The sequence below is a fragment of the Fusarium poae genome (genome assembly GCF_019609905.1).
Source record: "Fusarium poae strain DAOMC 252244 chromosome Unknown contig_4, whole genome shotgun sequence".
In the NCBI taxonomy this organism is placed as follows: Eukaryota; Fungi; Ascomycota; class Sordariomycetes; order Hypocreales; family Nectriaceae; genus Fusarium; species Fusarium poae.
In genome coordinates, this window is record NW_025408662.1 from 88,771 (window position 1) to 100,813 (window position 12,043).

At 47.8% G+C, this 12,043-nt stretch overlaps 2 protein-coding genes across 2 annotated transcripts; both read left to right on the forward strand.

Annotated features, from left to right (window-relative positions):
* Positions 1 to 3,025: 3,025 nt before the first annotated feature.
* On the forward strand, positions 3,026 to 4,036 carry FPOAC1_013893 (uncharacterized protein; the record flags this gene model as incomplete). The annotated part of the gene is made up of 1 exon (XM_044858233.1): positions 3,026 to 4,036. The coding sequence occupies one exon, from the start codon at positions 3,026 to 3,028 to the stop codon at positions 4,034 to 4,036; it is 1,011 nt and encodes a 336-aa protein (XP_044700689.1).
* Positions 4,037 to 6,487: 2,451 nt separating this feature from the next.
* Positions 6,488 to 7,283, forward strand: FPOAC1_013894 (uncharacterized protein; the record flags this gene model as incomplete). The annotated part of the gene is made up of 2 exons (XM_044858234.1): positions 6,488 to 6,574; positions 6,621 to 7,283. The coding sequence occupies 2 exons, from the start codon at positions 6,488 to 6,490 to the stop codon at positions 7,281 to 7,283; spliced, it is 750 nt and encodes a 249-aa protein (XP_044700690.1).
* Between the last annotated feature and the right edge of the window lie 4,760 nt (positions 7,284 to 12,043).

Genomic DNA, 12,043 nt, shown 5'->3' on the forward strand with positions numbered 1-12,043 from the left:
ACAGGATCACCGAGGATCTCTCACAGACATCACTTCACTCTCACTTGCCAAATGCATGGGAAGAGAGTCGCTGTCCATGTGGGCGCGACGGCCTTGGTCCTACATGTTGTGATCTAGATAGGGTAATCGCGGACACGCTGGTCTTATTTTTCTGAGACTAGCTCAAATCGGGTCCCCGCAAATCGGTTTCAATACGACAATACTGCGGGATTACTGCATTGTTAAAGCCGTGATCAGCAATCAGTTCGATTTATTGGCGGCGGCAGCAACCAAGCTCTTTCACTGGCTGTTAGAAGATATACACCGGGGTAGGCCGTTCTAGACTTGGGGGATTTAACATTTAACACGCGGTGCGGGACGGGACCTTTCAGCTCCCCGCTATTGACTCTTGGCGTCCGGTCAGGACCAAGTGGCGTCCAATCAAAGACGGAACTGATAGCTTCCAAGGCTCACACAGCACAATTCAGGGATGGCTGAGGCCTGTTGCTTTGTTATCTGCAAGGGTTGAAAATATGCAGCCGCTTCCCTTTTCATCAATGCCCAGCGCGGCCATGCAACTAACAATGATATTTAAACGAATCATGATGTAGCTGCTCTGTTCTCGAGAAAATGGAAAGGAGACTTTCTCGCACACGGATACTGTTGGATGTTGAGGGTTCACCCTCACGTGGAGGATGAGGGAGGCCGCATGAGCAGCCGAGCGGCTCGTCAGCGTCCAGGCCTTAGCGTTGCATTCATCACGTACATGGACATCCTCTTTTCAACAGTTCTTCTTGAAAAGCCGAAACATACATGACAGTTGAAAGCTGAAAGTTCCGTGTGACTTGGCATCATTGTAATTGGAACATTCAGAGGGTCAGATATGATGAAATGGTGAGGCGATTGCAACCGCCACTATTGTGCTGATTTTTTCTGCTTTGAGGGGCATTTTCCCTTGTGAAGATGACTAAAAGGGACGTCGCATGCTTTTCTGAGTCAAGGTCAGCGTTGAAATACGCATGGCGCAAGCTGAAAAACAACCCTTGTAGGATGCCAATGATATGCCGTGAGAGAGAGAGTTTATTACGCCCGGGAGAACGAATCTCATAGGGCCAGTAGGTACCCTAAGCTATTCACGATTCCACCGCATTGGTCCGGTCTACACAAACTCTGCTTGACAGGCCTGCTTGAAGACCGACTTCTCCAAGTGTTCAGCATCCTATCTTCAGCAGCTGAAGCATGGTCTGTCAACTTGAGGCTGTTCAATGTTAGTAGTCAACAGCGATGTTAATGTTTAGTATGTTGAGTTTTCCCTTTCAACTCAGTCTTCCCGTAGCCATCGCAAACTTGGTTGCCGCTCTCACATGTCCGATTCTTCGGCTCCTATCTTGCTGAGGTAGCTGTTGATCCTGGCCATTCCTGTGCGAAGCTGGGAAAGCACGTCGGCCTCTCGTCTCTTTAGACTGTCGTATAGCATTTCCGTGTGCTTGCCTGGTAGAGCTCGGTCGATGCGCTTAGAGTAGCCGCCTACTCTGTCACGGGCACCTACGGGGGGCCCGAGCGTGTAAGCTTGGACCGTGGATGGGGACTTTGATGATGTGATGTGTGCGCTAGCCGATGCTGACTGTCGGATCAGGTAGTCTAAGGTACCTAATTCAGTAATAGATTGTCAAGATGATGTTAGATTAGTGGCTGGGGATGGGGTAAAACCCGTCTCGGACAGATTGAAGAAGGATCAAGTCAACAATCAATAACATCATAACATTTTTAAATCCACATCTGATATTCGTAATTGCGCGCATCCAACAGATGACCGTGCATATGCGCAAAGAAAGAGTAAGAAAAAGAAGGCCCTGACAAAAAACCATACTCGTATAACGTATCCGGTGGGGAAAGGTAACAAGGCGACAGAGCTTCGGCATTGGACGATGTCTCACAACGCCATGACTCTCTTTCAGGCCAATACAACGGCCATGGAAGTTTAAATGTTTCTCGCGTTCTTTTACTTCGACGAGAGGATCTCTTTCTCCGACGGATGGGTTGATTGCAGATTAATATATTACTCAACTAATTGGTGGATAAAGCTCAGTTTCATTAGCGATATACATGTGCAGCGCCTGATATGTGAGTAAATAGTATAGATGAATAGATAAGCGTCATGACTGAGCCCAAAGTCATAGTAAAAGCCTCTATCAGGTCACATATCTCTAATATAAAATGATGTGATACGGTGATGTGCTGTGCTCAACGTGAATCTTTCTGTCCTGAGACCTACAGCTGCATCTGCATGCAGAATCCTCTTTTCGTATGGGAGACTCCTGTGTTGGAGAGAAGAAATGAGGATCCTGGACGAAGATCGGCCGCCGCCCTTTTTAGCAAAGGTCTGACACGTCAGAACATTCTATTCTTGACAAAATAGTGTGGTGGTGGTGGTGTCATGAACCTGATGTAGTCGAACACGGAGGGAGTGTGTAACTCTCTTTTAGAGAAACACGCATTGGTCTCAGCATTAGCCAACATTTTGAGCTTCTCCACAAGTTTATTTATTCATCTTTACAAGGAACGTTCAGGGATGTCCCCAGCGGGAATACGACTGGAAGGCTCGGGCCTCTTCCGCCTGAACCCGCACCCCAACCTTGTGTTCGTCTCACCTCGGGATGAAGCGAGATACAAGTCGGTCACCACAACGCACATCAGGCATATTTCTGTATTGAGAACCTTTAACAGCCTCAGATGTACACAAATCTCAGAAGGGGTCGTTTTAGTAAGGGGTCATTCAGCTTGGGAAGGTCAATGGATTACGCATCGGTCATCTGCCTTGAGGTGTGGACGGCAGAACAGCGTGCAGCGACTGTACGACAACCAGATGACCATGGACGATCAAGTCCCAAAAGAAAACTATAAAAGGAGGAAGATTCAACCAGAGGACACACAGTCAAACATCAACAGATTAGCACACAGCATCAAAATCAATCATACTCTTCTTCTTTGATAACCAAACCTTTTACATCGTTTTCAAACTGCCTCTCTCACCGCCTTGTGCAAGATGGCAGCTCACTCTTTGATCAAGGGCCTCATCGTCGGGTCAGGTCTCCTCGCGGCCGCCGTGCAGGCTTCCTCGGGAGATCATCGCCTGAATGCTCGAGACAATGGCGGCTACAGGCCTGAGCCCCAGGGACATTTTGTCTGCGTCGAGCAGCACAAGATCGTCAAGGTGACCGTCGGTGAACCCGGGGGCGAGTGCACCATGACGACCACGTACCCCGGGACCTCTGTTGGATATCCCCCGGGGACTACCCTTACCCCGACGCCAACCTCAACGCCGCCGCCGGCCTTCTCATGCGATGAGGGTGGCTACCTCGTCCAGGGGACAGTTCTGTACCGACTCAACTTGGAGACTGGCGACAATCCGGCTGTCAACGAGAACGTCGGGCCTGGCGGTAACATCAATGCCATCGGTTATAATATCCTTGACAATTACCTCTATGGCTTTGTGGCCGTGAGTGGCGGCCGGTGGCAGCTGATCCAGATTGACGCCGAGGGTGGTCACCAACTGCTTCCCCTCACGGTTGACCGTTTCTACAGCACGGGAGATATTGACGCCAACGGTCAGCTGTGGATTGGGGCATCTGGGACTACGGCTTGGGCACAGATCGACCTGGACCCTGATTCGGCGAGGTACGGACAGCTCGTAGATTCGGGTACTATGAAAGTCCCAGGAAACTTCGTTGCTGACTGGGTGTTCCTTGAGAACGGCGGCCCATACCTCTACTCGATTGCCTGGTCGACCACAGCTCGCCTTGTTCGCTGGTCCATCGAGAGAAAGGAGTGGACGGAGGTCCGTGACTACGGCAACGTCACGCCCGCGGCGCCTCAGTTCGGCGCCCTGTACGCTGTTGGCGATGAGATGTGGGGAAGCGACAACGCCTCTGGCAAAATCATCGCGTTCCCTGTCCTGGACGATAATGCGCCGGCGAGGGATATCAGCGCAGGGCCGCCATCGAACAGCAACGATGGTGCGCGTTGCTTCGCTGCCCCAGCACCTTCGAACCGCTAAGGGCAAAGACGGTGCCGGAGGGGTGAGAGGGCATCATTCTCGTAGGAACACGGACTTTCTGTTGGTTCTTTTTGTGGCTGAAGCAAGCTGACTTGGGCCAGAGTATACGGTGGTCTGGGGAAGAGCTTTGTCAAGTATTTGTTAGTCACAGAGAGAATCGATGTGTGCCCAACCTGGATCGCCAGACCAGTTGTGTTGCGCTTGGCCATGTCTAGGAAACGTAATCAGTCCCGGTAGCGGATGTGCCCAGACCGTCCATCTGTGTTCTATCCGTATTTCAGACTAACTCAGTGATACGTGTGCATCACAACAGATCGCTTTTTGACCAATGAAGCCATACGTGACCCGTCGTGTGGGATGCTGCTGAAAAGGAAGAAGGAAACCAATGTGGGAGCGAAGGACCAAAGAGTGCGGCTAGGGTGCCTATATCTCGAACATAATAGAACTAACAGGTATTGTAAACATTGTTCTCTGCAGGAAGCTGTTCTTCTCGCGGGAAATTAGATGACTTACTCGCTCTTATACTGATCACTTAATCTTCTGTTGAATCTCAAGTCATAACCCTTTATTACTCTATCTGAGAAGTATGCCTAAGTGAGTCGTCCTGTTTACTACTGCTTAATCATAGTACGTCCAAAAAGAGGAAATAATATAAAGGTGCCGGGGATAGTTATATTAGAGCTTAATTTGTTAAAACGAGTACCCGTGGGTCTGAGTAATCAACGCCGACCCACCCTCCTCTGGAGGGTGGGTGAGATAACCCGTAACTGCGTACAAACCGTAACCACATAACTATGCCGCCGTGATCAACAGAACCTTCAATTCGACATCAAATAAATCCAGATTTTCACAAATAGCTTCATTTCAATCTAAATTCGCTATGAAACCAATTTCAAAAGAATCCCGGGTTAATGCGGCGGCTGCAGCCCGCGCTTGGCTATCCGGGGAGTCGATATCACGTACAACGCGTCAGCGCCCCGCACCACCAAAAAAGCTATCACAAAGCGATGTTGCAGCTCAACACAAGGCTCCATTGTCTCTCACGAAGAAATATATCTATCTTTTGAAGGATGGAAAGCCTCTTCCAATGATGAAGAAGTCTATGACTATGGGAGGTCGCCCAATGGCATTGACTATACCAGAAGAAAGAGCTCTCATCGAGTATCTCAGCAATGTTGAGAACAGCGCTTTTGCAGTTACTGAATCTGTCATTCGTAACTATGCAAGTTATATACGTTCCATACGCATCAAAGGCCCAAAAACGAAGCTATCACAAGCTTGGGTACGGGGCTTCAAAAGCGGCACCCTGAGTTACAATGTAACATCCCCAAGACCAAGGAAATTCAACGGGCCAGCGCAGAAACAGATATTAAACGACTAGATGGATGGTTTGATAAATATGAAGCTATTCTCAAGAGCTACAATATTATTCAAAGGAATAACTGGAATTTCGACGAGTCTCCCTTGCAAATTGGCTGGGTTTCCGGCAATGTGAGGCTATTCTCGATCCGCAAGAAGCATAACACACGGGCTATAGCTTTTCAGCCGGGCAACAAGGAGTCATTGACTTCAATTGACAGTATCAACGCCGCTGGTCAATCAATTCCTTCATTTCTGATATTGTCTTTGAAGTCATTGCTAGAAGAATATACTCGAGCAGAAATTGACGAAGAAGTCGTCCTTACACATACAGAAACCGGCTTCAATAACGCCCAACGCGGCGTTCAGTGGCTTCAACACTTCAATCGGCATTCCTTCGCAAAAAGCAGCGATTTTGACGGCTTCACGATAAAGGAATGGTTCGGGTACCCCCCTGAAATCAGCCTCGCGACTTGGAGCCAAAAGTACGCATATTTGGCATCCAAAAAATCCCGGAAAAATTCCCCTGTCACTCGTCTACTAGTAATGGATGGATTTTTTGCTCATGAGGATATTCAGTTCATTTGGTATTGTATCATGTTCGATATCGTGCCTTTCCTTCTTCCGAGTCATACTAGTCACATTCTTCAGCCCCTTGATGTGGGGGTTTATCTACACCTCAAAAGGGCACAACGAGATAGCCTCAATGACTTCGTTGCCGGCGGCGGTCTTCAAATCACAAGATTTCACTTTCTCAATATGTGGAATACACTATACAATGCTGCTTTTAGAGCCTGTTATATATACGTTGGCTGGGAAAAGTCGGGACTTTGGCCCGTTAACAGAGAAACCCCCCTTCAACCACTACGACTTGCAGCCAAGCAGAAAACCGAGCCTCTCTTCCCCAAGCTTCTACATCCTATTACACCAAGAAAGTCGAAAAAACAGCTCAATGATATACGTGAAAAGCTTCAGATACTAAGCAGCCCAACGAGAGAAATACTGAGGAATGTAGAGGCATCTCTTGACTATGCAATCATCGCAAAGTCGGCACAGCTTGAGATCGTTAAACTGCAACGCGAGCGGCTCGCGATGGAGGCACGCCGGACCGGCTCACGGCGGCGAATCCGCAACGAAGATGGAGGTGCCTATACAATAAAGAGCCTGCGCAAGCAGGGTGTCACAGCGTCAACATGAAGAATTGCTTGTTACTAACAAAAAGCAGGCAAAAGAGCAAGAATCCTGGTTGAAGGAGCTACGGCAGAAGGCACAGCCCCCTGTTGATGCAAGCGGCCTGAAGTTGCGAGGCAGGGCCGCGGCCAAAGCAAAGGCAGAAAAGGAAGCTCGTGATACAGCCAAGTGGGAAGAGATCAAGAAGTCATTTATAAATGATTGGGAAATTGAGAATCAACAACGGATTGCAAAGAAGTGGAATGAAGTTGATGATGAAGAGAAGAAGCTGATGATTTCAACGGTACCCAAATCACTCCTTGACGGCATCCCTGACCTTGACAAATGGCAAGAAGATCACCCCTTTACCTTCATTGAAGATGATGAGGATGTCAATCCATCGCCAAATGCCGAAGATTTCATCTCGGTAGCTTCATCGCTTGAGCTCCCGCAACTTCCTCGATCTGTTACTTCGGATAGTGATGATGTTAGTATCATTGTATCCTCCCAGGCGAGAGCTTCTCAAAAAGCCCCAGCAAACTATACAATGGCTCCCTTTGGCGTGGAAATCAACAGGGAGGAAATCGAAGAGATACCTAGAGAGAATTGGGGGGGTTGGGGCTACGATCGGAGGCCAAATAATTACTCATCGCGAGAGGGAAGTGGTGTTGAGAGTGATTCCGGGCCAGTAGCCGGCCCTGCACCGAAGTCGCCGTGATAACCCGGACTAGGCAAGCAAATAATACAACAACAACATAAATACATATTCAATGATGCTAAAAATAATATTGAAGATACTATCGATTGAGCGCTTTTAAATGATATAATTATTAATTTTTTCTGATGTTATTTGATAGCTGTAGCTTACACGGCGGCATAGTTATGTGGTTACGGTTTATACGCAGTTACGGGTTATCTCACCCCTTTTTCTCCAGAGGAGAGGGGGTCGTCACGTTAGTCCCGACCGGCGGGTAACGTGCTTGATAAGCGAGTTAACCAAAAATCCCTCAACTTTCATCATTACCATTTGATTAAGTACTTCTCAACAACCTAATATGACACAGCCTTCAAATGAAGCTAGAATCCTTCTTGCCCTTCAGGCCCTTCAAAATAACCCAAAACTAAGCATCCGACGCGCTTCAAGTATGTATAAGGTTAGATACGGTACCCTCCGTAACCGAAAGAATGGCATGCAATCGCGGTGCGATTCTATCCCAAAATCACGGAGACTATCTGATCTAGAAGAGAGGATAATAATCCAATTCATTCTTGACCTAGATTCGCGAGGATTTCCCTCGCGACTGCGTTTTGTGGAAGAAATGGCCAATTCTCTGCTTGCTGACCGTGACGCATCACCTGTTGGCAAGCGCTGGGCTCATAACTTCATCAAGCGACAACCAGAGCTAAAGACGCGTTTATTTCGGAGATATGACTACCAGAGAGCCAAATGCGAAGATCCGACTATTATTTGTGGCTGGTTTAGGCTTGTACAGAACACAATTGCAAAGTATGGTATCCGATCAGATGATATCTGGAACTTTGATGAGACTGGCTTTATGATGGGCGTCATTATGGCCGGAATGGTTGTCACAGGTTCAGAAAGGCAAGAAAGGCTAAAATCAGTGCAGCCTGGAAATCGTGAATGGATTACTGTAATCCAGGCGATTAATGCGGAAGGTCAATCAATCGCGCCGTTTATCATTGGTGCAGGCCAATACCATCCACAACCCCTCTTTCGCCACCACCCCTCTTTCGCCAGGCAAAATAAAAAAAGCTCCACCAAAACTCACCAACTTCACTTACACAGAATTTGACCAAATTGACAGAAATGCGTAAAATCATTCATTTAATGAGTCATAAGTAGATCAATCTATTGTACTCTGGTTTTTTTCACTATCCGCTGCGACCGCCTGGTTGGTTGGTGGGGTATGTTTTCCTCTCTGACTTCTATGACCGAGCCAGCCTCCGATTCTGACTCTTGCTCGCTTGAAGAGATAAATTCCACCCCGATAGGCGTATAACGAGTCGCCCCTTCTGGTATGGACTCTTTACCAGCTAGAGTCTCTCCAAGAGTCATGAAACGTTTGTTAGGATTCGGCACCGCCTTCCTCTTCTTTCCTCTTTTCAGCCGAGCCAATTCTTCCTCTAGGCTGGCAATCCTCTGCGTATGCGCCGCTACTGTCTGCTGGTGAGCTTCAAAGCCCTTGGCTATCACGTTGTATCGTCTCCGCGTCTTTGGTGTCTTGTTCAACCCAAGATCACGAATTTGACGGCTCGTCTGTGGCGTATCGTCCGAGCCAAGATACGGCCTGGGTTCAGGAGTCACTCTTGGGCTGCCGTTTGGCCTATCTTGTTGGATTTCAGGGTGCCGTAACGCTTTCGCACGTGAAATTGGCCAGTTTCCAGTGACCCTCCAGCCTGACAGTATGTTCTTCTTAGTCATTCCAACTCGGCGAGCTTTGGCGTAGGCCCTGATGAAATTGACCTTGTCCATCGGAGCGGAATCAGTCAACGAAGCGAACCTTTCCAACTCTCGTCGATATGCAGCCTTCAATGCGTTGAATACTCCATTGTCCAGTGTCTGGAGTCCATGAGAGCAGTGTGCTGGTAGATAGCAGCAATAAACGTTGTTCAAAAAGCACGTAGCCATCCATTCATCCTTCCATCACTCAGCACTAATCTTGAGGTGGGGAAAATGGAGAACATACTGTTGCATGGCTTCCATGACCATCTAAAATGATCAGCCTAGCGTCTGACTCGTCAGCAGGTGTAGTCTGGGGTAGATAAACTCTTTCAAGCCATTCAATGCCTATGTGGTCATCAGTCCACCCGTTGGGCGATGTTATGTAATACCAGTCTGCTATCTGCTTGAACTCCTCAAGAAACCATTGTTTCTGCAGTTCTTTTCCCTTGAAGATTATGCCAGGAACTAAAGCGCGGCCGTCAGCAGTGACAGCTTCGATGAATGAAGTCCAATTTCGAGTTTGTGGTCCTTTGAGAAAGGCCTTGCGCTTCGGGTCCGCGCTTCCAACAACTAAGCTATCTAGGCCTGAATGAAGAGAATTAGTCAGTCAAAATGCAAGCACAGACAAGTAGTAGAGGTGAATACTTGCCGAAACCAGTCATAATACCCCCTTCATCAACGTTGACGGTGTTTTCAGGCTTGATCCAGCCATACTGGCCATCCCGGATATCAAAGTACCAATGAACCGCTTTAGGGGTAAAAGAGTCGAACCTTTTAGCTTCTTGACGTCTACCCATCTTGGTCTTTAGATCTGCGCGGCGATTGATAAACTTGATCACCCAGTTGCGTCCCAAGTTGGGATGTTCGCCCTGCTGTCTCAACAAGCCCATGACACAAGCGCGGATTTGACTATGGGACGGAGCATAGCCCAAGGACTCCTGGCGGAGAATCCAGAAAGCCAGCCTATCCTCTTGTCTCTTGGACAACCGTCGATGAGGGTGGATCTGCTCTTTCACGGCCCCGCGGCCGTGAAGTCTGTCGATTAGAGTCCTTCGGGGCACTCCCCGTCTATGAGCGGCTTGAGGGGGTGAAAAGCCATTGTCAGTAACGTCCAATATGGCCTCTGCCACGTCGTCCTCTGTGTATTTCCATCGAAGTCTTGACCTAAGCATTTTCATGTCGTTGTCAAAGACAAAGACCAAAAAACAAGGCAAAGAGCGGTGAGGAATTTGGCGATCAAACTAACGACATTTCCATAGCACAGCACGCATAGATCACGTACCCTGCACAGCCTTATAAGGTCAGAATCATCACATCCAATCATTTTTATGATCAATAGAGGTAATTTCTCTTGAGTAGCTATATATTTAGGCTGACTTTCGTGTAAGTGAAGTTGATGAGTTTTGGTGGAACTTTTTTTATTTTGCCTGGCGAAAGAGGGGTGGTGGCGAAAGAGGGGTTGTGGATGGTATCATCTTGCGAATTGGTACCGAGAATGCGACCTCCCAGGTAATTGGGTTATTGCAACAAGCCAAAATGGATGGACAAATAACGAGCTGGGTCTTGAGTGGCTAAAGCACTTTGATCGATCTACAACCAACCGATCAACTGGTCCCTACCGTCTTCTGATCCTTGATGGTCACGAAAGCCACCACTCTACCGATTTCGAGAGATATTGCCAGGATCACAAGATCATCACGCTCTGTATGCCTGCCCATGCATCTCATCTACTCCAGCCTCTTGATGTTGGGTGCTTTGGGCCGCTGAAACAGGCTTATGGTCGAGAAATAGAGCATCTGATCAGATGCTCTGTAACCCATATTTCCAAGACTGGGTTCTTTTCTGCCTTTTATGCCGCATTTAAAGCCACCTTTACTGAAAGCAATATTCGGGGAGGTTTTAGAGGAGCTGGGCTTGCTCCTTTTAACCCGGAAAATGTAATCTCAAAGCTTGATGTGCAGTTGCGGACCCCAACGCCTTCCGAGGAGGCTGCTAAACCATCGACCACTTGGACTTCAAAGACCCCAACAACAGCAATTGAGGCCCAATCTCAGTCTGAATACCTTGAAAGGCGAATCAGAAGGCATAAGAGTAGCTCACCAGAGTCAATAATTGAAGCTATAAGGTCTAGTACTAAAGCAACAAAGGCAGCTTTACATCGGCTAGGCTCTAGCCTTAGTAGAGGCTAGGTTAAAGGATCTTGAACAAGAAAATAAGATACTAAGCCGGCGCCGAAGGTCAAAAAGGACCAGACTACAGAAAGGAGGGGCAATGACTGTACAGGACGCATCGTAAGTAATTGATCAGATGGATGTTGATGCGCAGGTAGTGGTTGAATCATCTAGAAATGGTGCTCGAGGAAGGTCGGAGCGACCGGGTGGTCGGCGTTGTGGTGTATGTGGCAAGGCCGGGCATAATGCAAGGACCTGTCAGGTAGTAATTGAGATATCTGGGGAAGAGTATAGTAAGTGATTTTAATTAATTAGATAGTTTGTGGTGGTTTTATGGCGATTTTTATTTAGATAGTTAAGATTTTTGGTCAACTCGCTTGTCTGGGAGGCTCGCGAATTGGTATGACTACGAATTGAAAAATTAAAATTAGCAATCCTCATAATCAGGCCTTCTATGCTGAAGTTGTTGGCCCAATACAGAAAGATCAGTTGACATCAATCTAGACCGGCACGTCAGCCTCACCGGACGAACGGAAGCATATCTGTTAGAATTTTACCAACTACACCACACGCCACCAAAATGGGAATCCCCACTTAGAGCAATGCATGAGTGGTTTTTACATCTGACAATATCCGATTGCGAAAAAAGTAAGACGTAAGAAGAGACAACAGGTGGGGGCATGGCGAACAGCGCATATACCAAAACATCAAACATGACGAATGGTAGTCCGTCTGGTGGTAATTTCTTTCGCGGGGTAGATGTGCTATCCATGTTGGGTTGCGTGGCCGCATTGGGTCTAGGTGAAAAGAAATCGGCTATATATTTTCAACTCCCATGGATAA